This window comes from Macrobrachium rosenbergii, chromosome 59, assembly GCF_040412425.1.
Source record: "Macrobrachium rosenbergii isolate ZJJX-2024 chromosome 59, ASM4041242v1, whole genome shotgun sequence".
Lineage (NCBI taxonomy): Eukaryota > Metazoa > Arthropoda > Malacostraca > Decapoda > Palaemonidae > Macrobrachium > Macrobrachium rosenbergii.
The window spans coordinates 30,768,738-30,794,808 of NC_089799.1; the positions used below are offsets into that span (position 1 = coordinate 30,768,738).

At 41.4% G+C, this 26,071-nt stretch overlaps 1 protein-coding gene across 3 annotated transcripts in view; it reads right to left on the bottom strand.

The window, feature by feature from the left end:
* Window positions 1-1,358: 1,358 nt before the first annotated feature.
* LOC136837382 (streptococcal hemagglutinin-like) overlaps window positions 1,359-26,071 on the bottom strand; it is a 30,542-nt gene continuing 5,829 nt past the window's right edge. For all 3 annotated transcript variants that reach the window (XM_067102139.1, XM_067102138.1, XM_067102140.1), the window contains exons 2-3: window positions 20,226-20,385; window positions 1,359-5,016 (exon numbers count right to left, since the gene is read on the bottom strand). In XM_067102139.1, the coding sequence (XP_066958240.1) occupies window positions 2,725-5,016; window positions 20,226-20,354 (2,421 nt within the window). In that variant the 5' untranslated portion in view covers window positions 20,355-20,385 and the 3' untranslated portion in view covers window positions 1,359-2,724. The remainder of the gene's footprint in view (window positions 5,017-20,225; window positions 20,386-26,071) is intronic.

A 26,071-nucleotide genomic window follows, 5' to 3' on the forward strand; every position in this document is an offset into this window, starting at 1 on the left:
TCCTTGATTCTCTTTCCCTCCCTATTCTACAATGCTATAAAGCTATGTGCCTTATCATTCACTCTGGTTTAATTTACACATATTGGACACTTCAGTAATGGGAAGTCAAATGTTTGTACCATTGACACCAACGGAAGAACAATTAATAACATCCTAAAAAGACCTTCTAACAGGAAAAGGTTTTAATTACATAAATTTCATCATTTCTATAAAGATGTCAAAAATCTGTACAAAGCAATATGAAGACAAATTATACAATACAATAAAACAAATCTTAATTTTTAAAAATCAATATACAGATTTATCCTTCAAATATACAAATCAATATGGGTGAAACAACAATAAAAAAATTCAAAATACCTAAAAAAGACCACTATGAAATGGATACAAATGTCAATCAAAACTTCTTCACAATAACAACACAATCAACTGATACGAGAAGTACTATACTTAACGTCATGTTACAAGTAGTTCTACAGATCAGCAATTGTCAAATTACAGTATCTTTACTTTGTTTTGACATAAATCAGCAGTGCTTCAAGTTATATTTTCCCTACATGGACAATTTACCTCTAAAAGTAAAAACTGCTTTATATGAGAACTTTCACTATCTTTAGCTTTCAAGGAAGCCTCACATAATCTATAATTGTTCAAACATACAGAACTACAGTACTTTTCTGTAAACAAAATAATTTTATAAAAAATCTTTGGCAAGTCTTCAACTGCCTTTTACATATATACTGTACACTTTTCTTAAACAAAAATACTGGCAATTGTGTGAATAAATTTATTTTCAAGCCTTCAAACAACTTTTACATAGTTCAAAAAGTTGAAAGGCTAAAGTTTACCTCCACTGTGATTCCAACAATTGCATACATATAACCATGGCAATGAAACATGACACAAAAATGCCCTTGGATCATACAAATCTTATATAGTCTTTAGTACACAATACTTTAATGAAATTATTGTACTTATGCAGACTGGGACTCTGGAACAACTAGTTAATAATAAATTCTGTCAAGTACTGCAAACACAATCACATTCTTCTCTATGTTAAGCCAATTTTCTTCAGCAAGGAAAATATGCTCAGCTATGTTAGCTATATCCTGAAAAGCCTACTTGGACACACAAAACTTAAAAATCTACAACTGCCAAAATATGTATCAGATCTTTGGACAACTTTACAAATTGGAGAAATAAGATCAAACATCAAAATTATAAACACACATAATAAAACAGTGATATGTGTCAACCCGACTAGATACAATAATTTTATATAAATTTAAGTGTATATGTGAAACTGTATTATCAAGTCAGAATGATTTAAGTGTATGTGAAACTATATTATTAAGTAGTTTAACCAGACCACACATCACATTTATATTGTAATATTCATTAGTGTGTTAGTATGAAAAGGCCAGCTTACATAACAAAAACAAAATCTGAATATGACCTATAACTAAAATTTGGCTTGTATTCTGTATCACACTTATGCACTCTGTACTAAATTACTGAAATGTACGAAGACCTTGAAATAAATTATCAAAGGAAATAAAAAAAAAAAAAAAACTTTTTAATGGGTAAAAATGTTTGATTGTTTTCATGTAAATGGCTAATAAGAAAGAACAATCTGTTCAAAAAAGTTGTATTAATGACAATATTTAGTGCCCTTCCAAATTATGATGCATTTGCTACTATCTGTCTATTTTGAGGAAAAATCTGTGAAACAGACCAGTGTGACCTCTTGAACATAAAATTCAACAAATCCTTTTTAGTACTGGCCAAATAGTATGTGATTCTAATTACTGTAATGATAAAACAATGCAAATATTGGAACAAGTACAGTTTTCAACAGAGAGCAAAAATTACAACGCCTACCAAACAGGGTTAATCAGTTAAAAAGAATACTGCATTTCAGGTTTTGCAAACACAAGGTCTGAACTACTACTGCATGTTAAATTTACATACATTATTGTGGTGAAAAATATATATAAAAAAAAGAATGTCCTGAGTCCAAACACTACAGTTTTCTTAAACATTTACATAATTACAGCATCCTTATATAATTAAATAATACTGAAATAATGCCTATTACCAATATTTAGTGCAAGTATAAAAGAAACCTGCATATTTAGAGAGAACTTACAACAATTACAATAACCTTCAGTCCTATGTTTCTAGTAAGGAAAGGTACCAAAAATACTCTATGTGTACACATTATTTAGAAACCAAACAAATTCAAGTTAACCCATTTTTTCCTTTGAGATAGCTGCACTACAATCAGATCCTAAGAACAAAACATTTCTATACTGTGAAAGAGCAAAATGCAACACACATAATAATTACGTTTTTCAAAAATAAATTTCAACATAAAATACAGAGCTGCAAAAAAAAAAAATAGATAATAACCTAATAACCAGCCTTTCCATTTATCAAATTACATAAAAGTTTTTATTTGTATGATCCGTAATGGACTTGGTACAGAGAATTTCGATCATGGGTACATTACACAGTCAAGGCTCAACATTTATAGGATAACTACTTTCTCAATCAAATGAGTGGGATCCTTTTGACACTAAAAGAAATATCTACAGCCTACTTCCAGTTTATGGCAACACTTCTCTTACCAACTTTGTATACTTAGCAAATAATGCAACATTAACTGCAATTACCAAGCAAACAATTTAACAGCCTAAATATGGATTACCTTGGATTCACTTTTTACATAATAACACACAGCCTTGAAGTAGTTTTGGTTGAGCTAGTAGGTATTCCTTGAGTAGATATATTTACCAAATCACAATCCACTTCTGACATGCCCTCTGATGATTCTATGACAACCTTGGAATTAATGTGTGAAACAGTACTGGAAAGGCTGACAGTACTTGCATGTACATGGCTCTCTGTTTGTTTTTTGGCTCTGCTACTTTTCTTTAATTTTGTAGTTTCCAAGTCTGGCTCTGTGTGGAGTGATTCACGGTCTCTCACTTTGTCCTTAGTAGTATTTGCGATGCTTCCTTTCAAGGTATGTTTTGGTAGTGTTTTATTCACAGATTCCACTTTACCACTTGGTATTCCTGTAATATGAGATTTTACGCTGGATAGAGCTTTTGAAGTCCTGACAGAAGTTTTACTACCATTACTAAATGATGATAAAGGGGCTAATCCTATTGTTTCTGACTCATCTGATGGGTGAATGACAATGAAGTTTCTTTTGATAGTTCCATCGATAACCATACTACGGATTCCTACTCTTTTGCCAGAAGGAGTGTCACACTTTGCATCATCACTGAAGTCCAATGTGGCAGTAGCATTATACGCACCAGGATCTTCACTTTCTGACCGAGCAACTTTTTCCTTCTCCTTGTTTTTCTTGGAACTCAAAGATGAGACACTTCTACTTCTCTCTTTCTTTATAGAAATATTGAATATTTTACTTGACTCTTTGTTTCTAGCTGCGGGAGAAGCTGATACTGATGCTGATTTTGATGCTGAAGACTGACTGCTGAAGTTTTTGGGCAGATCTAAGGATGAGTGTCTTTCATGATGATTTTTTTCTTTGCTTTTTGGAGTTCGTGGAGAACGCCTTGGACTTCTTTTTGGGGGAGTGGGACTCCTAACAGGTAAAGCCAATAATCCATTTTGGTCTTCTCCTTCAGCTGACTTGTCTAATTCTTCTGCAGTTCCATTTTTATCATCCTTTTTACTTTCTGGAGATCTTAATGACAAGTCAGATGAAGGTTCTGAGGACTGCTTTGCATGACGTTTTGGTGGAGTGGGCAGTGGCACATCAGGACTCTGAGACTGGGATTCATCTTTGCTTGAATTTACATTTTTTTTCTTGCCTGAATTGACACAATTTTCCTTTTGGTTCTGACGCTGCCTCGGTGATGGAGAATATTCATCAATATAAACAACATCATCATCATCATCATCATCATCATCTGCACCTTCACCCCTTAACAAAGTTGATGCAAGACTACTACGGCCTTTAATTGTAGCGCTAATGCCTTCTCCATCTACATTACCAGGGGCACACAAATCTGATGGCTCTATAATTCTAAGCTCTACTTTACTCCAATCACTGGAAGACTGGTGATTCAAACTCTTCAAATTGACACTGGTTGATGATCTATCACTAGAAACATTATTTACAGAGGATATCTCCTCAACACATTCATTATGCACAGTATTTTGATCAGACTTTGATGGAACTGAGGCAATAGTGACAGTTTCCCCCTGAGATTCACATGGATTTTTTTCAGACTCACCCCTAACATCTTTCTGAGAAATCTCAGCAGAAACCGTCTGACTGACCTTGACAGCTGAAGTCCTTTTGCTCTGATTGACATCCACATCTGAAGTCTCATTCTTGTTAGATGTTGGTCTTACTAAAACTATCTTATGATCAACTCCCTCAACCTCTAGGACTGTTCGCATACTAACTGCATCTTTGTCATCATCATCATCATCTTTATCGATGGCATCTTCTATGTCTCCATCTTTTACCTCCTCATCAATGTAGTCTCTGGGTCTTTGCTGAAGATCATAATGACTGAAACTCTTCCTGTTTTCTTTGACTCCAGATTCATTATTTTCATGAACTGCATCAACATCTTTAACAATCTCATCATTACCTGACTTGCTACATACAGCTTGTCCATCAACAACAACAATCTTTCTTTTTTCATCAAACCCAGAATGTGCTTTTATATCTTCATCTGACTTGGTCCTGAACTCCACCTCTTCTTCAGTCTCTGTTTCCTCCTCCTCTTCTTCTTCTTCTCCATCTTCATCTCCAAGCTCTTTACCCTCATGTAGTGTGTAATTACTGAGAGATGATTTGCCCCTTAAGGAAGGCCACTGTTCACCTACCTTTGAAAGCTCTCCATTGGCACTACGAGATTTCCTGACAATAATTGGAGTGTTTCCATACTCACTAACTGCTGATGACCTCCGTGTCCCAAATGAGAGAAAACTTCGATTGTCAGCTTGGTGTTGACTCAACTGTTCCTGAAGAAAAGAGAGAAAACTTTGGTTGTTAGCTTGGTGTTGACTCAACTGCTCCTGAAGAAAAAACAGACTATATCTGACTGATACACTCAAAAGTTATATGACAAATTTTAAAAGTAATTTGTATTTTTTCTAATTATACAAACCTGAGGTCTACATGAGGAATTTGCTTCAGTGTAGCTGGAAAACGGCTGTTTAACTTTTAAACAAGTTGGTTAGGTAGTTAACTGCCGTCTGCCTAGTGGGAGTCTTGCCAACCCAGACAGTATCAGAATGAGGAGCGGCATGAGGTGGGCAGTAAATGTAAAGACTCAGGTTTGGATAGTCAGAAAAAATACAAATTACTTTTAAAATTTGTCATCTGTTCCTACACAATATACAAACCATCGGTCTTTACATGAGGAAGACCTACTTCCTTGGTGGGAGGAATTTGAATAAGCTTCTGAACTGACTGGTAGTTCGCCACATCTGGGCCTCCTTCCTGGTCGTGTACAGCAGAGGAAGGAGTCCCTGCCTCTGACATGTTGAACATAAGTGTGCTCAACTGTCAGACTTCTAGAACTTTTTGAATGAATGGGCGTGTAAGCAACATTAATTCAAAAAGGCCAGGTTGAATCTAAGAGTTTGTGACAATACAGCTATACACAACCAATGGGTTTCATTTATTGCCAGGCCTTCTCTCCCCTTGTTAGAGAGAGGCTAAGGTTTGCTCCTACTGATCTAATGAATACAGATAATAGAAAGGGTGCTCAGTTGCACAACTCATCTGTATCAGTCGCCAGTCCAGCGCATGACAGTTCGTTAACCTCCTCTCTGCCCACAGGGAAGAGGAAGGTTAGGGGAAAGGAAAGGGAGGAGGACAGTCATTCACACATGCGCTCTCTCTTTCACAACCAAACACCTCAAGCGAGATGCTACCTGTCCCACTAGGGGAGGCAGGTAAGCTCCACAACTTGTTGAGCAGCCACCACAGGACACAAGGAAAAAGTGTCCATGGACTTATAGCTAACATCCCCAAGGTAGAAAGAGGTGAAGGTGGTCTGGCGAAACCACACCCCTGCCTTCAGTACCAGAGGAACCAACAGATTCTTCCTGAATGTGAGGGATGGAGTAATGGCCCTGACCTTGTCAGCTTTCACCCAGAACTTACTGATGTTCTCCTCACCAGATGCAGAGTATGAATGTTTGATCACCTCATGCAACCAAAAAGAGATGGTATTCTTGGACACCTCTTTCTTGGTCGAGCCAGTGCTGGCAAAGAGTTGTCGACACTCAGGCCGGAGATGTCGAGTCTTCTTAACACAGCACTGCAGCAACCTAACAGGACAGAGTAGCATCTTGTCTGGATCATTATCAACAAAATCTTTTAGGGAGGGGATCGAGAAGGATGTGGACCTGACATCAGGGACCGGCGGACTCTGAGTCTTTGCTACAAAATCAGGGACAAAATCAAATGCAAAGGATCTCCATCCCCTGTAATATATTATCCCAGGTCCAAATAAACGTTGGGGTATATTTTAAGCGTAGTTTATTCCCAGACAAGGATCCATGGTGATACTGACAATTCAGTTACAGAAACTAGACTTGCTGTTATACAGAAGGCATCAGAAAAACATAAATATATAATAAAACCTTAACAGCAGTTCTCCATAATAACAATAAACAACCATTACCATTGAATGGACATACATAATTATACAACAAACGACTCAAGTATACAACAACTTTTTTTTTTTTTTTTTTTTTTTTTAACATTACTCGAGTCATCGTACATATACATAAATAATGATTTACAATACAAAGCATACAGTGTTCTTCCTCAGTCTGTTACTTCTTCTTGGGCCTTCACTTTCGAGTTCGTCTACAGATGTATATGTTTCCTCTTTAATATCGCCCATGATATTTTGAAGGTATCTACGATTACGCCAACAAAGTTTTCCACTTGATGAAAGCCTGATGAAATAGCATCTGTTTCTCAGTCCGACCTTGACGATTTCACCGATCCTATCCCATTCTTTCGTTGCAGCGTCTTGTATTCGGACTTTATCTCCTACGATAAACACTTTAAGATCTGTTGCCGATGCATTGTAACGTGTAGTATTAATCCTCTCTTTCTCTCTCCTCCTCATCTCTGCTGCTTCGATATCCTGACGACTATCAGACATGAGAGCGCTATGGTGAGATGGAACCAAAGATCTGAGATTATGTCCAAACACCACTTGATTTGGGCTACGTCCATCTGCATTAGGGTGTTCCTTAATTCCAACAAAGCCTCATGAAATCGCTCATCCATCGTTGCATTTTCAAGTTTGGTCAACAGATTCTTCACTTTCTTTACAATAACTTCGGCGTGTCCATTGCTACTGGGAAAATGAGGTGAACTTGGACTCCATTTGATTCCTCTTCCCTTCAAGAATCTCTGAAATTCCAGCAGCGCTGAACTGAGGTCCCCATCTGTACGTATCCGTTGAGGGTAGCCTGTAAGGGACATCATTTTGATCATTGCATTACAAACTTGTTTTGCCGATGGGCTGTCCTTCCATTGTTGGACCATAGGATATCCACTTAGACGATCGGCGTAAGTCAAAAAATGTTGGCCCTTGAGGTAGAACAAATCTGCAGACACACTTTCAAAGGGACGTGTTGGCAAAGGGTCTGTTTTCAGAGTTTCTTTCCCAGGCTTGGCAAATGGCATTGACAAACTTCACATTTCTCTATCATTTGTGTTATGTCATTGGTGATACCTGGCCAATATACGCACAATCGGGCTCGCTGCTTTTGTTCTGGTTATTCCTTGATGGGCTGCATGTAGTCGTTCCAAAACCTCTTTCCTCTTTTGTTTCGAATAACTAACCTTTTCCCAAACAGGACAAGATCACCATCTATAAATAATTCATGCCTTATACTTTTATACTGCTTGACACATGGTGGTGAATCCTCATGTTCAACGGTGTCCTCCATTATAGCATGAACCAGCTTTACATAATCTAGATCATTTCGTGCTGTTTCCCGAAGTTCGCCGACAATAAGGTCAACAACTCTTCCGTCATCGTAAAATTCTCTGTCATCACAAACCGATGCAATATAAACAGCCATGACAGTGCGCTCATCACATTCCTCTTCAGTTTGATCTGGATCATCAACAGGTGCTCGGCTGAGACAATCAGCTATAGCATGATCACTTCCCTTCCTCCACTCCAATGTGAACTGAAACTGACTCTGCAAATCAGCCTTTAAATTTTGCAGTTTTACGTTTTCAACCTGGTTCAAAGAGTATTTATTAAAAAGTGGTAGAAGTGGGCGGTGATCAGTGATGACTGTAAAATGAGGGAGACCATGCAAGTATAATTTACATTTCAGTATGGCGTATTTGATAGCTAAGGCTTCAAGTTCTATCATGGAATATCTTGTTTCCACGTCCGACAAAAACCTACTTCCACAGGTGATGATGAGCTTCCATCCTTCTTCGTGTTTCTGAAGTAAGCTGAATCCAAATCCTTTCAGTCTACTTGCATCCGTCTCCAAACGTGTCATCCTACTGGGATCGAACTGCGCAAGAATCGGTGTTTTAGTTAACAACCCTTTAACTTTCTCAAACGCTTCACAATGTGCTGGTAACCACTGAAACTGGTTTTTACTCTTAAGAAGATCTCTCAGCGGTGTGCAAGTAGCACTAATGTGCGAGCAAAATGAGCCCAGTTGATTAACCATCCCCATAAAACTTCGCAGTTCAGTGATGTTTGTAGGAGTTGCAAACTCTGTAATGGCTCTCACTTTATCTGGGTCTGCTTCTCTCCCTTCTGCAGACAAAAGAAATCCAGCAAAACGAACGGATGATCGAGCAAATTTGAATTTAGCTAGGTTCAAAGTTATACCATGCTCTACACAACGATCAAGAAAAGCACGAACATCCAGTAAGTGTTCCTCAAGTGTGCGACTAGCAATAAGAATGTCATCCACAACTTTATGTGTTCGCTCCAAACCGTCTATAGCAAGATCCCCTTTGAAGTTGTAGCTATCACCAGTGCTGATAAAACCCATTGGTGCTCTCTTGTATCTAAACCTACCCCATGGCATCAGAAATGTTGTCAGATCTCTAGAATCTTCATGCAGTTCCAACTGCCAGTATCCTTTAACAGCATCCAAAACTGTAAAGTACTTTGCATCCAATACAACTTCATTTATGACATCATGTGGGATTTTAGCATTATGTACAATTCTGTGGACTTGGGAATTTAGCTTCGAAAGGTCAACCGTCATTCTAATTCCACCTGTAGGCTTTGGAACAACAACAATAGGATGACACCATTCTGTTGGCCGATCTCCAACTCGTTCAATAATACCCTGTTTCATCATGTCTTCCAGTTCTTTCTTCACTGCTTCACGTAGTGGGTAACTCACTGGCCTTGCAGCATATATTGCAAAAGGTTTTGCATCTTCCTTGAGTTGGATTTTCATTGGTGGTGTTTTCATAGTTTGCAATTGCCCTTTGGTATTGAAAACTTCTTTGTAAGTCTGCAATATCTGCTTTTCCATAACTTCAGTGTCTCGGTCAGTGGACTTTATACAATGACCTAGAGCAGTAACAGATTTATCAATAGCTTCAACCAACTTCTTTGCAGGTAAAGGGAAGTCTTCATGAACAATACCAAGGTTCCTGCATGCACGAAGGGATAGATACATATCATCAAACTTCACATCTCTGCAAAATATTATATTTTCCATGTAATGCATATCACCAATCTTCAGCAACAAGTCAATTCCGCCAATAATTCTCAGTCTCTTCCCATTAACACTCACAAGGTGTTCCTCGTAATTCTGCAGATCCTTCCTCCGTAGTCTAAGAGAATGCAACATCCCCATGCCAGCAACAGTCATCTGGGCACCTGTATCAGCAATCACATTCATCTTAGCAAGATAACCTGTCTTCGTGATGAAATTCAATGGGGAGTACTGGGCGTTCCTGGCCACGAAAACGAAATTTTCTGCCATGTGTTTTACCTTTCCAAATTTTGGTGACAGTGCAGCTTCTTTTCCCTTCTTTTGTTTTTTGCAAACTTTACTAAAATGTCCAGAGAATCCACAATAGTGGCAGGTTTTCCCTACTGCAGGACACAATCTGCCAGTCTGGTGAGGTGGAAAACCGCACTTCCGACATTTCAGTCGCTCCTCTTTAGGTGATCCACGGTGAATCCTTCGGTTAGTACTCCTGCTTCTACCACGCTGCTTGAATCTGGCTGCATTAATGGCACTTTCTGTACTGAGACACTTGTCTTCTCTCTCTGCTAACTCATGATTCACGGCAAAGAGAAATAGTATCAGCAAGGCTAAGAGTGGGTTTTTACTTAAAAGCTCTTGTCTCGTTTCCTCGTCTCGTACACCAGATACAATGAGAGTAGTGATCCACTCATCAGAAGTCATATCTGCAAGGTTGGTGTCCTCTGCTCGCTCACGAAGATCAACTAAAAAGTCATCAAAAGACTCGCCAGCATCTTGCTTTCTTCTGAATAATTTGTATCTGTCCACTGTAACATTCCGCTGGTCCTTGAGATGCTTTTTAATTTGCTCAATTACCTCATTCAGCGACAAAGCCGTGTCTAAAGGAATCTCTACCGCATGACGAACCCGTTGTAGGAAATCAGGCTTGCAAAACGACCAAAAGGTGGCTATTTGATCCTCCCTAGGTTTCTCACTCAGCTTTGCAACTTGAGCATAGTTCTTCCAACTGGCTTCCCACCTTTTAAATGATTTTAAGGTAACACCATCCTCAAGCAACTCTGGAGGCCGTATAGAAATTTTAGCAGGAATATTTCGACGGGGTCCCCAGGAGTATCTTCTGCCCCACTAGGAGTAGTAGATCCCAATCGGTTAAGAAGAGCAGTTAGTTCACGATCACGACGTTCCTGTTCACGATCCCGACGTTCCTGCTCAAGCAAAAATCGATCCTCCTGAAGTTTCATCTGCTGTTGCAGCATTTGCACCATGATCATCATTGAATCACTTGAACCTGTATTTGCGTCCTCGTGTTTCATGCTTCCGTCATCCGTTTCAGTCCTTTTAGCATTTCTAATAGCACCTTGGAGGAGGCTGTTCAGTCTCACTGTACTATCCTTGGAGCTGAAAGGCACATTCAAAACACGGAGATAATTCACAATCTCGTCACGAGTAAGCTGCTGAATGTCCTCTTTCGTTAAAAGGAGTGCCTCTTCACCGAGTTCCAATGCAGTAGCCATTGCAAGTCTTCCTTTCCAACGGTGTATTTTGCCACGTGAGACCTCGAGACTCACTGCGCCATGTAATATATTATCCCAGGTCCAAATAAACGTTGGGGTATATTTTAGCGTAGTTTATTCCCAGACAAGGATCCATGGTGATACTGACAATTCAGTTACAGAAACTAGACTCGCTGTTATACAGAAGGCATCAGAAAACGTTAACAGTACAAACCATAAATATATAATAAAACCTTAACAGCAGTTCTCCATAATAACAATAAACAACCATTACCATTGAACGGACATACATAATTATACAACAAACGACTCAAGTATACAACATCCCCTTGAATGCTTAACATCGAAGGAAAGTCCATCAAGTTCGCCTACTCTCTTCACCATTGCCAGGGCAAGCAAGAAAATGGTCTTGAGAGTCAGATCCCTATCTGACAACTCTCATAAAAGCTCGTACAGCACGCGAGTCAGGCTCCTAAGAACGAGAATCACATCCCACACAGGGGGCATGAGTTCCTTGGGAAGGTAAGGCTTCTCATCAGCAAAGAAATCTCCAGCAAGGAGAAGATATCAACACCTTTTGGGCACAAGACTAGGCCCAGGGCAGCCTTACAACCCTTAACAGCTGAGACAGAGAAAAGCCTCTCTCAGTGAAGAAAGACGAGAAAGTCCGCACCTGCTGAATAGTAGCTCCAACTGGAGAGAGACCCGTCTACGACACTAACAACAGAAGATGGCCCATTTCCCCTGGTACACAGACACAGAGGATTGACGCAGGTATCCAGAATCTTACTAGCAAGAGATGCTGGATAGTCTCCAGCCGTTAAATGAAAGGGACTCCACTGACTGGTGTTACCGTTCTACATGTGACTGACAAAGAGGGTTGTACCAGAGGGGAATCTCTCTCAGTGCCTTTGAGAGCAGAGCTAGCAGATCCTGATACCATACGGCATGTGGCCATTTGGGAGCCACCAGGATCATTCTGAGATTCTGGGTGATCATTAACATGTTGATCACCTTGCGAATCAGAAAAAACGGAGTACACGTTTAGGTTGTCCCATGGGTGTTGGAAAGTGTCCTTTGCTGCAGCTCATGGGTCTGGCACGACGGAACAAAACACCAGTAGCTTTCTGTTGTGCTGAGTGGCAAACAGATCGATCAACGGTCGACCCCAAAGGTCGAACAGTCTCTCCATAATGTTTGGGTGAAGGGACCACTCTGTCCCTATCACCTGACCCTGGTGACTGAGCTTGTCTGCCACTACATTCCTCTTGCCTGGAATGTATCTGGCCAACAGCTCTACCGAGTGTGCTAGTGCCCACTCATACACCTGCACTGTCAACAGGTGCAGCGGAAGAGACACTAGGTCCATATGGTGTGCGCCCCATCCATCGGTCGATGCATCTGAAAACAGAAGCATCTCCAGAGGGGGAGTGTGTAGAGACACTCTTATTACCAGGTTCCTGTCGTCTATCTACCAGGCTAAGTCCTGTCTCACTTCCTCTGAGAGAGGAATGGGAAGGAACAGTGGAGTCCCTTGCTGGAGACCTGAACTCCTTCATCCTCCACTGATGGAATCAAGGTGAAGCCACTCATGAGGGACTAGCTTCTCCAGGGGCGTCAGGTGACTGAGAACGACTTGCCACTGCCAAGTTGGTTGCTTCTGTCGAGACAGGAGCAACTCCGCTGCCTCCCTGAACCTGCTGATATGCGATTCTAAGGGGAAGACTCTCACTGCTGCTGTATCTATCAGCATGCCCAGATACTTTACCCTCTGCTTGGGTATAAGATCGGACTTCTCGAAGTTTACCACAACTCCTAGTTCATGGCAAAACTGTCCAGGGGCAGCTGCGACCAAGGGCTTGCCAGGACTAGCCAATTGTCGAGATACCTCAGGAGATACATCCTGTGCGAATGTGCCCAAGACAACACCAGGGTGAACACTCGCATGAACACCTGGGGAGCAGTTGAGAGCCCGAAACAGAGTGCCCTGAACCGGAACACCTTCTCCCCGAGTATAAACAAAAGGTACTTGCAAGAGGACCAATGGATGGGTATTTGGAAATAAGCATCCTTCAGGTCTACCATAAGCATGAAGTCGGACTCCCTGATGGGTGCAAGCACAGAGCGTGTCATGTCCATCGTGAACCAAGTCTGGCTTTCTCTAAGAGAAAGACCCAGCTGTAAAAGCCTGGGCACCGGTCTGCCATGATTTCCAAGGCTTCTTTCTTCAGCATTGCTTCCACCTCTCCCTGAAGGGTGAGGTCCTTCTGCGAGCCGGGAACATATGGTTGGAGATGGACCGGACTGCTGGTGAAAGGTGGCCATGACTCGAAGGGGAGTAGATATCCATCCCGAAGGACATCCACTACCCAGGTCTCTGCTCCAAATCGCTGCCATGTTGCCCAATGGCTCGATAGGCACCCCTGACCAATGGCAACATGTGGAGGGGAATGCCACCCCCAGCATCCTCTTCTCTTCTTCTTGCCCTTGCCCCCTTATGACTGGAAGGAGAGCTGAAAGGAGCGCAGCTGTGCGCCCTTCCTGGCACGGGCAGAAGGCTGGGTGCTTCCACAAGGACCCTTCAAAGCCTAGAACTTCTTGTGGCCCGTACAGGAAGTGCCAGCCTGACCCGACGGTTGGGCCACAGTGGCACACAAAGGCCTGGATGTCTTTGCCACTGCCTGGTGGACAAGTCAGTCACTGTTCTCAACTCAGTGTTTGTTTACCATGGCATCCACCAACTCTCAAGGAAAGAGAGAGGTGGAACCCAGCAACAGTCCATTCCATAAACCCAGTGCCAACTCTGGGCCCACAAACTTGGATACTCAAGTCAGGACAGCATCCCTCTTCTTAAGCACCAAGTTTGCCCACAGATTAACCATCTGGTGGGCTAGGTAGGTAATGGCTCTACCTCCAGACTGGCTCAGTCCCGCAAAGGTGGCTTCCTCCTTGGGGTTCATGCAACCCAAAGAAGCAGCGACCTTGGACAATGTGAGGGACCACAAGCCCAACCATGAGACTGCCTGAAACGCTGCCATGGCAGTCGATTCCAGGTTTGCTGCTTCTTGCTACGAAAAGGTGATACCCTCTGCACCAAGCTGCTGCAGTGACAGACCTGGACCAAACAAACTAAGTCCAGGTCAACCTGTTTGGGCAGCAAGGGCTTTTCCGAGGGCGTATAGAAGCGCTGCTGTCGATTACTATTATTATCATTATTATAATTATTATTATTAAGACAGTTTAAACAGACCACTGAGCTGACTATCAGTTCTCATAGGGCTGGCCCAAAGGATTTGGATGAAATGACAGGCCTAGGCTAGAAGCCTAGCACTGGGTCCAAATAGGTCATTCAGTATGGTGATGAATGAATGAAAATGAAATTAAAAACTGCACAAAGGCATATGCTCTCACACTGGAACACACTCACACATTAAATACATTTATACTCATGTTTCCATTTACTCACTAAAAAGGTATATTAAAATTTAAAATAAATTCATCAATATTTTAAAATTTGTTTTAAAATTCATTAGACACCCAAGGGTTTTCGTTTTTCTATTATTTACTTTTTATTTTTTTCAATTAAATCACAGCTCCTCATGAACATTAAAATTAATATTACTGAACATGTAGAAGATTCTGACAAAATTTCCTTCATTGACCCATTTCCAAAATTTGATAACCGTTGCAGGTTATATTCTGGACATTCACACAATACATGGTTGACTGTTATCAACACTTTGCAATCTGGGCATTCGGGAGGAGGGCCACATGGACTGTTCATTAAGTGTCCATGTGTCAGACGAGTATGGCCTATTCGAACACGCATCAGAATTACTTGCGTGCGTCTCTCTCTTTGATATGATGAACTCCATTTCCCAACACTGGATTTTATCTGTTTTAATTTATTATTTTCAGGTTTTTCATTTCATATATTTTCCCATTTACTTACAATGATTATATAGTCACTAATAGGGATGTTTACATTTGCTCTTGTCATGTGGACTGCTTCTTTAGCTGCTTTTTCAGCCTCTTTATTTCCTTTAATCCCTACATGGACAGGGATCCAACATATTTCAATATTTTTTCCATTATTACAGTATACAATTTATGGAGTGAAAACTTAATTTGTTGTACAATATTATTTTTTTATTATGGCTTTAACTGGCTTCTACAGAGCTTCTAGAGTTGCTATAAATCAAAAAATTATTAAATGAGGCTTCTTTAATTATTTTTATGGCTGATGCTATGGCACATAACTCAGCTGCAAATACTGAGGCATTATCTGGTAGAGAGAACTGATGTGTTTTGTCTTGGGATAGTGCAGCATATCCCACTCCGTATTGTGACTTAGATCTGTCAGTGTACTGTATATTGTGTAATATGGACCTTTTCGGATTACATGTTCTACTGTACGATGTCTATGGTGTTCTGGGGTATATGAATAACTTTTTGATAAATATTTTAAGTGTGTACAAATATGACATTTTTATGATAAAATAAAGTTTTATATATACTTACCAAGCAATTACATAGCTACTACCTTTCCACACGGCAGTCTTAAGAATTCAAATTTTCGCGGTGGTGCTACCATCACTAGTGTAAGTGACAGGGTCCCGCCCACTTTGGGGACTGAGAAGTACAACTCAGCAAAGAGCTTCAATTCGTTTGATGTACAAATGTCCATTGCAGGGAGGAGGGTGGGCTCTGATTTTGTTGCTTGGTAAGTATATACTGTACTGTATAAAACTTTATTTTATCATAAAAATGTCATTTTTATATAAGTGACTTACCAAGCAATTACACAGCTGATTCCACATTGAGAGAAGGTGGGAATCATGGACCTGTTCCAATCCAAAACATTAATAAAGATACAGGCAGTCCCCGGTTTACAATGTTCCAAGGTTATGACGCTTTTCAAATATATTCTTCAGAAATTATTTCCCGGTTTACAACGCACGTTCCGGGGTTATGACACTTACGATGCCAATCCGACAGAAGAAATATGGCTCCAGAATGGCAGAATAATAAAAATGTGGAGGTTTTTTGATGAAAAACTCAATAAAAATGCAGTTAACATCGTTTTCACTGCACCAAAAGCATTAAAAATAAGGTTTTCCTTGGATTTTCAACGATTTTTTGGTTTACAACGATTTTTGGTTTACGATGCAGTGTACGAACGGAACCCCCGTCGTAAACTGGGGACTGCCTGTAATGACTCTGAACTAGAGAGGTTGCTACCATTGGGTCAATGCTTGCTGTACCTTAACTGGTAAGAGAGCTGCTTTAGGTGGGTACTGCCTCTGGTCGGCACTCTTCTTAACCTGCAGAGTACATGGCAGTATTGGCCAAGAGTCGCCTCTACTTTAGTGGGTACTTTGCAGCCATGGAAGTTCATCGGTGGCTGACAAAGACAAAAGATACCGCCCTTGCCCCGGACATAGCAGATGATACCTTGGAAGGCTTCCCCTGGTACTGTTACCTCCCTTCAAACCTTGCCCACTGCTCAGTAGACCAGGTGCAACACTCAGAACAAGGAGAATCATGGGAACACACATGCTCCCTATAAGAAGAGCAAAGGGCATGCAGGTCCACATCAACTTTAGATTGAAAACTATTACATTTCTTCCTGCCAACCCCAGGACACACACACTGGGGGAAGGCAGGGTTACGGGGCTTATTTCCCTCATGAACTTCCACAATAAAGAAATGAAAACACGCAACAAACAGAAAAGATCCCACGGGAATACAGCTCAACGGAAGCCCGAGCAGAGAGCGAAGAAACAAATCTGTACCACACGACGGCTGAAAGCAAATTGGAATGTTTACATCCAGGCAGGCGGGACTCCCGCCTACCGGATGGTAGTTAACTGCCTAACCACCTTGTTCAAAATTCAACAGCCATTTCCAGCTTCGCTGAAAGTAATTCCTAATGTAAAGGACAGTTGGTTTGTATATTGTGTTGGAACAAGTAAGCCTTTGTGGGAGGGCTACACTGGGACATGGCATCCCAACCACGAGCCCTTCTGTCTGACTCGTGGCTCCCCGTGTAACCCCAGGAGACTGAGGGGACAGGTGAGAGGGACTGAGCACCTTCTTGGACCTGCCGGAAGCTGAAGCACCAACAGAAGAGGAAAGCTGTGAGCGATCATCAACCCCTGGTGATGATGACTGCACGGGTCTAGAAGAGCACACACACTCACGTGAATGTGGGCGAGGGCTGTCCCAAGATGAGTGAATGGGTTCACGCAAACATGTGCGGAAGCTATCCCCAGGTAAGCGGGCTCGTTCGCATGAACACGGGTGAGGGCTGACCTGGGGAGAATAACCATGCAATTTTGGGCATGCACTCAGACTGTCCTCTCCACATGTCTATACACGTGAAGAAGACTGTGTGGGGGACCTCCCCGAAGCTTCTCCAGGTGAGTGGACTCATGGGCCAGCTGCACCTCAGGTAAGCACTGGCAGGAGGTGAGGCAGCACCTGCATGCTTGGCACTCACTCTCTCCCGCTTAGAAGAACCTACACCAGCCCACAGATTGGTAGAGGTGACTTGGGTTTTTGAAGAAACCCCAGTACCTGGGGTGACGCGGGTCTCCTTGGAGGTCCGCACACCTGGAGCTCCCAAGTCATGTGAAGCACAATCATCAGTTGCTCCCTCTACCCAAGTGTCTGGAGAGACTCGGGAAGAGGTAGACTCAATACTAGTCCGGGAGGGTGACCTCCTGGAACTAGTATTGGTGACGTGGGTCCTCTTGGAGACCTGCGCACCTGGTGCTCCCGAGTTTTGGGGTCTCAACAAGACCCACAGCACGGCTCCCGAGTCCGAAGACCAGGGAGAGCACACAAGAGCTCCCTCTGCCTCTTCTGTGGAAGGAGGCAAGCCTTTGGAAGCCCCTGGATGGGACTTCTTTCCGTATAGAGAAGCTACCTTCTTCTTCCTCTGTTTGTGAGCTTTGGAAGAAGAACAGTATAGAGATCGTAGGAACCACTGCCATAGCATTGGTTCTCGAACCAGTCAACATGGTCACTATGGCAGTAGTCACAGTGACTGAAGCAGCAGTCACTGGAAGGGCCTGAGAGTCCTTCAGGTGGCTGAGCAGACCCCACACTGAAGGCTCAACCAAGAGACCCAGAAAGTGCCGAGTCTCTCAGAGCTCCTCAGTCTCTCCAACACCTGCAAAAGTCAGGTAAGTAGGGGAAGCCTCTCTTTGTTCTGAAGGGGGACTCCTCCCCCTTCGAACTAACAGAGACCACCGAGCAGAGATCGTCCCGGTCCCCTGCTACCACCAATGGTGACTTCTGCCTGATGAAACAAGCGAAGACGACAAGGGAGAAACCGCTCACATAGGAGTGACGGCAATGTGTGGGAGTTTCGCAGGGGGTAGGAATGAACGAGGAGGATTGGCAACCACGGGAGTCGTCGGGGTCGTGTTACCACCAGAGAAAGCCTTAGAAGCCCTTTTTCTTGTAGTTCCTCCTCTGCGAAAACCTCACCCATTGCACAGGGGACCAGTCACGACACTTTCTGGATTACAGTCATGCCCTCTGCAACTCGTACAAAGGATGAGGAACAACATCAACAGACAAGCAGTAACGGCCGCAAGCCTTAGAGGTTGTACCAGGACACATGCTTAGTACCAGCCTTCTGCTTGTCAAGCTTATCAGATGATTCGTGGGTTTGCATGATACACTAACACAAACACACAATTATAACACAAGATATTTAAAAAACAACAAGAAACAATCCCACCGGGAATGTCAAGAGAAAAACCAAAGCAAAACAGCGGGCAGGACAGAGGGTACACGAGAGTTGCACATCGCTCAACAGCTGAAAGCAAAGTGAATGCTTATTGTCTGGGTGGGCGGGACTCCCACCAGTTGGACAATAGTTAACTACCTAACCACCTTGTTTAAAAGTTAAACGGCCGTTTTCCAGCTACACTGAAGCAAGTTCCTCATGTAAAGACCGATGGTTTGTATATTGTGTAGGAGCAAAAGGCAAATCAATCATTAGGAAAGTTGAATGGGATCTGAAAAACAAATAGACTGAAACTGCATATGAAAGTAAGATTATATTTACTGCCTAGCATGATCTGTATTACTATAAGGACATGACTACATGTGACAACAAAACTATAATATCTAAAAGATAACTATTTATTTGAGAGTAGAGCTTTCAGAAGAAGCTACATGTCAAATGGCAGGTTAGGATTAGAAATGATGCCATACTGGAAATTACAGGAGTCCCATATCTAGATGAGATAATGATGAAAAAATAGACGGAAATGGCTTGGACAAGTCCTCCACAAAACCCCTGGAAATCTGTGTCACGATGTCAGCTGGCCTCAGGTGGGCACCAGATTAGTTGGAATACCCAGGCCAACTTTGAGGAAAACTCAGAGAAGGGAGGCTGGAGATATGAGACTTGTGGAAAGTAAGCACAGAAGAGACACATGACTCTTGCGCATGTTCCAGTCTCAGTAAGAGAGTGGTGTATAAGGGGGAGGGTGGTTGTAGCAGGGATGAGTTCCGCAGCAGTAAATCTACACCTGCAACAGAACTGTAAGTGTGGGAACCCATTAATGACTATTTCACCACAGTAAAGTGACCAATAAGTGCTTGGCAACAGCAGGTGGGTAAGGGTAATCTCCAACTCACCCTCCCTAACCACCTTATTGCCTGGTTTCAACAACTAATTCAAGCTCACGCTGAAGAATATTCCTACATAAAAGGCAAAGGTTTGCATTCATGTAGGAACAATTGAGGATTTTACCCTACATGAACAGAGGTAACTTAAAGTAAAAATTAACATCATAATAATATGCCTTTCAAGAGCTAGTTAAAATTTTTACATGTATAACAAAAGATACAAGCCCCACAGGTCAGCATTAAGGTTATTCACTTTTAAAATATAATAATGATAATAATGATAATCACCTAAATCAAAATGTTACTTCATAATGAATTCCTCACCTTGAATAAGACAAGTGATGTGTCTTTGTATCGCTGTTTGATGCCAACAACATCTTCTGGATAGACACAACCAAGGGATTCATCCAACAACTCCTTTCTTCTAGCCTCAGCAGACACGCTGTCCACCATGTTGGATAACTTCCGTCATACTGATACCCTACTGAAATTGACAAAAAATTTCATATTTTTAATTCTCGCTGCTCCAGGCTCTATAAGCAAAATATGACATTTTTTAAGTGATTTTTATTTTTCTTAACTATACAAACCTGAGGTCCTTCACATAAGGAATTACTTTCAGCGAAGCTGGAAAGGCTGTTAAACTTTCGAACAAGATGGTTAGGCAGTTAACTACCATCCAGTAGGCAGGAGACCTGCATGCCCGGATGTAAACATTCCAATTTGCCTTTCAGCTCAGGTATCAGATTGAGGGGTGGCATGAGGTGGGCCTAAAACTGTAAAGGACCTCAGGTTTGTATAGTTAGGAAAAGTACAAATTACTTTAAAAATGTGTCATTTGTTCCCACACCATACTGTATACAAATCATCAGCCCTTTGCATGAGGAAGACTTACTTACTGGAAGGAGGAATCTGAGTGAGTCTTTGAAATGACTGGTTCTTAGCCATGTAAAATAAATCTAATCCTTCCGGCCAGCCCTAGGAGAGCTGTTAATCAGCTCAGTGGTCTGGTTAAACTAAGGTATACTTTTAACTTAGATATCAAAAGATGGAAATTCAGTGTGAAGCTAACTTTTAAATGAAATTAAAGTTACTTTAATTTCATTTAAAAGTTAGCTTAATATATTACCCTTAAAAAAAGAAATAAATGGTTAACATGAGAATGTAGGACATTGTGAAGATTAGTATACTATTTCTCTCTCCCCCCATTCCACTGATCTATTTTTAGTCTTCTCAACCTCATTTTTAAAAACTTCTTTATTCTGTCTCTTTCTCTTTGTTCTGAAATGCTCATGTCTCTACGTTTTAAAACGGCGATTTACAGTTTGTAGATGGTACAGGTAAAATGAGACCAATTAAAAATTATCTGCTGTACAGGTAAAGACATACAGAGAAACAGTAATACATAGGTTGCACTAACTACGAACAAGAGAGAGAGAGAGAGAGAGAGAGAGAGAGAGAGAGAGAGAGAGAGAGAGAGAGAGAGAGAGAGAGAGAGAGAGAGAGAGAAAATTATGAAAGAAATCTTTGACTCACTAATCAGCAACACTCCCCTTTCTTGTCATGTTCAAGTGACATGCCTGACAGCTTTGTGTTCGAACTGCTTCTCAAAAGATGAGGGAAAGAATCTGTTTGTTTAAAATATGTATCTCAAACGAATTTTGTAATTACAGTTATTATTATTATTATTATTATTATTATTTATATTTGAAAATCAGTACTTATTATTAGGTAAAAAATTTATTTATCATACAAAACAAATGAACATATACGTGTATCCTAAAAATTCTCATCTCAGTAAAAGAGAGAGAGAGAGAGAGAGAGAGAGAGAGAGAGAGAGAGAGAGAGAGAGAGAGAGAGAGAGAGAGAGAGAGAGAGACAGAGAGAGAGAGAGAGAGAGAGAGAGAGAAATTATTACTTTTATTAATTAATGTTACTCAATTTACACATTAAAGCTTGAAAACATAAATTACATAAAAAATTAAACATAAACACTTTTGCAGGGTTTCTCAGTATTCGCAAATGTTCGCGTGTCTGTCAATTAGTTAGGTTCCAATGAAAAGTTCACGTGTCTATGAATTCGCACAACTCGAATCGCGCAAGTTCGGGGTATTACTGTATTTACATTATGTTACGCTAATTGGTAAACAAGGTAGCGAATGCAATATTAAGTTTTTTACGCTACTCGGAAAATTTAACCTTTACCATCATACAGACATATCTTAAGTCCTATAAAACGTTGAGATTGTTAAGTATTAAGTCTTGCGTATTATATTGCTCATGTCAAAGCTCTGCTTTTGAATGGAGCATTGTGGGTTGCTGTGGTTTGGGATTGGGGAAGCACAGCCGATTGTAGCAAGATGTAACAGCACTATAATCATTAAAGCCGACATTTAGCCATCTGTATCTTAACCTTCTACCTCGGGTCATCCCGTAATAGAGACTTTCAGATATGTGTTTACTACCAAAAAAGTCAGACAGGTAGCAAACACAATATTTACGTTATTACGCTGTTTGGAAAAGGAAAGTTAACCTTTACCAAAAATAGTTGAAGTACACAGAGTATCATCATGCAGACATGTCGCAAAACCTAACAAATATTAATTGAGACTTGCAGAAAGTAATTCATTACTGTAAATATTGCTTCAGCAATGAATGCTTTGTTTTTATACGTTTCATTTTTATACGTTAACTCATATTTTATCATAGTACAGGTGGTAGTGCGGTAAACTAAGCTACCGGTAGTTAACCCATTTGATTGCGAATTCGCTACTGCAGCATAGCGAAATATGATAAAACTTGAATCACATCTTAATAACAAAACAATGAAATACTGATCCTGAAAGCTGTAGGCTTGAAGGCTACCCAAAATCAGCGATAGTACTTCACTGAAATCCAGTTCCTAGCCAGCAAATTTAAGAACAAAGCTGCCATCAACACTCGATGCTTACTCAGGTGCGGCAGAAACAGACCAAGGTTGTCTGCTAAGTCGTTCCTGGCATTCCTGTTAGTGGGTGGGACCAGTCATCTGCACTAAACTTTGAAGCATTGCCTGCAAATTTTTTAATTTAAGCTGCTGTGTAAGAATAAACTATAGCTATGTAATTGGTAAGTTACTTATATAAAAATTTGTATTATTTTTATTTTTGTACATAAATACTGTATGATACTAAAATTACAAAACAGGCGTCGATGTGAACATTTCTCTCTCTCTCTCTCTCTCTCTCTCCCTGGTACTTTAATATTTGCTTTGATGTATAAGTTGTATTTTTGTTCTCTCTCTCTCTCTCTCTGAGATAAGAGATTTTTATGTATATGTAACATATGTGTTTGTTTGCTTTGTATACTGTAGCTTTATATAAACGTGACATTACTTTGTTATTAATTTTTTCATATTTTCCATGCTATAATTACAACATTTCTGCATTTCTATAATTATGTAAAATTTTAAGAGAATACATATTGATTCCCAGTCTTCTCCGAAGCTTAAGAGCGAGCGGGGCTGTTACCTGACAGTCAGTTACCTTGACAAATTGACATATTGACTGCGAAGGGTAGAAAATGTTGCCCACTTGATGGTCAAATATGTTCCCAACTCAATGATCAAATAAAATATGTACTGCTACGAAGGATGCTGAAAAATCTCTCTCTCTCTCTCTGTACTATGATAAAATATGAGTTACAGTACGGTATTAAGTTAACTTTTAATGAAATTAAAGAGCTTTGGGAGCACGATTTTTTCCTATTTAGGGTTTAAACTCTAGAAATAAGCATTTACTGTATGTATTAGCATTTTTGGTGACTATCAAAATTACACAAATCCTCGCCATACACAAGGGGTTCTGGAACCTAACCTCACATAAGTTCAAGGTATTACTGTACCATGTCCCCAAGGATAAAGCATGGGTACTTGTGAGAGGACAGATGGATGGATATTTGAAAATGCACAACCTTCAAGTCCACTGTAAGATGAAGTCATTCTCCCAGATGGAAGCGAGCACAGAATGTGTCATTTCCATTGTGAATCGAGTCTGGCGAACAAATTGATTCAAGGGAAATCTATGACCAGCCTCCAACCCCCCGAAATTTTCTCTAAAAGAAAGATATGGCTGTAAAAGCCCAGGGACCGATCTGTCACAACTTCTACAGCGCCTTTCTTCAACGTCACCTGCACCTCCTTCTGGAGGGTGAGATCCTTCGATGAGCCGGGAACGTAAGTTAAGAGATGGACCGGGTTGTTGTTGAAGGGTGGCCGCGACTCGAAGGGGAGTAGATAGCCCTCCCAAAGGACATCCACTACCCTGGATTCGGCTCCATGTTGCCCAATGGCTCGAAAGGCACCCCCGCCACCAATGGCAGCAGCTGGAGGGGAACACCGCCCCTAGCGTCCTCCCTTCTTCTTCTTACCTTTGCCCCCTTTTTCCCAGCTGAAAAGAGGGTTGAAAGGATGTGGCGGAATTCACACCCACAAACAACACAACACGCAACACTCACCCTGATCTTCGGTTGCTGGAGATGGATAAGGTCCACGGTCGCCAATCACAGCACACACCTACGAAACAAAAAAACTTAAACCGACCCTCCACCAACAACGAACCAACAAAAAAAAAGAGACACATGAACCATTAATGTGGTCCCAAAAAAAACAGACGAACTCCCCGTTCACTTTCAAGGTTGGACCTCAACTGCCCAAGACTTCCCCAAACCGAAAAACTCCCGACAGACCGACAGACAGACAGACAGCGCCGTAAAAACGAACTCCAACAACTGAACCACTCACAACGACAATTACACTCGCTCGCTCTCTCTCTCTCTCTCTCTCTCTCTCTCTCTCTCTCTCTCTCTCTCTCTCAAAACGTTGGGAAATGCTAAATAAAAACAAATTTCTTCATCCCTCTATATTTCTCCACCCTTTTTAGCATTTCCCAACCAACACCTTTCACACCTCTTTCAAATCGCCTTACGCAACACCCACGGATGCTCACTAGCAGGTCCTCTAGATCGCGTTCACGGGCACGCAATCATTCTCTCAGAATCATTCTCTCTTCTAACAACATTCAAACTCACATCATCTCCTCCATTCTCTCTCAGATTCACGCTATCTTCTTCACTATTACCACTCTCAATTTCATCCACAATCTCATCTATACCCTCTAACTTGTTCCCAAATACCTCCCCAATTCTTCAACTAACCCATCCCATTCGCTCATTGACCTTTCCAATTCTTGCAACGATTCATTCATGCTTTCAATCACTCGTATATTACTGCTACGCTCTCTTACTCTTACACTTTCGCTCACCTCCAACCGTTCACTAACCCCTACACGTTCAGTCAACTCAGTTATATCAAACCCGCATATGCTATACGTTCTATTCATACCATCCCATTCATCCGCATTACACGCTTTATCATTCATTTCCACTTTGGCACTCACACCCCTATCACACAACTTACGACCATTCAGTTTACTTACGTTCTTCCCTTTCTTACGTTTCCTACCATACTCTATCAAAACAAATTGCTTCATGCACTCGTCAAGTCTTTCCAGCAAAGCCTCCCTCATGCAACAACCCCTCACGTACATGCATCACACGCACCGCTTGCATCCTGGAGGATCCACCCATTTGAACCCCTTCACACTCAGTTTCCCGAATTCGCTGTCACAGTCACCCTCTTTCGTCTACATACACTTGATACATGCCCTTCCATTCCACATTCGACACACTTCGCTCTCGGTTCTGAACACATTCTCGCATAATGCCCATTCTTACCACAGTTGCCACATATTACATTCACTCGAAAACCCCTACAACCATTAGCAATATGACCCACCTGTCCGCACCTGTAGCATTTAACCCCTATCTTTCGTACACTCCCTTACCAAATGTCCCGATTGCCCACACCCGAAACACGCTCCTAAAGCCCACCTACACTCATTCTTTGTATGTCCTTCCTCTCCACATCTAAAACACTTCGCTCGACTCCCACTCATCGACCTTCCCCTTTGTACACTACTATCCCTAACCCGTCCAACCCGTTGTTCCCTTACAAACCCACCATTCATCCTCCCTGGGACCTCCACATTACTTGCTCTTACACTCCTATCTATTACACTATCGGCCATTCTCATTGGGCCCCTCAACACTGCATCCCTAAAGCTTCCGAACTC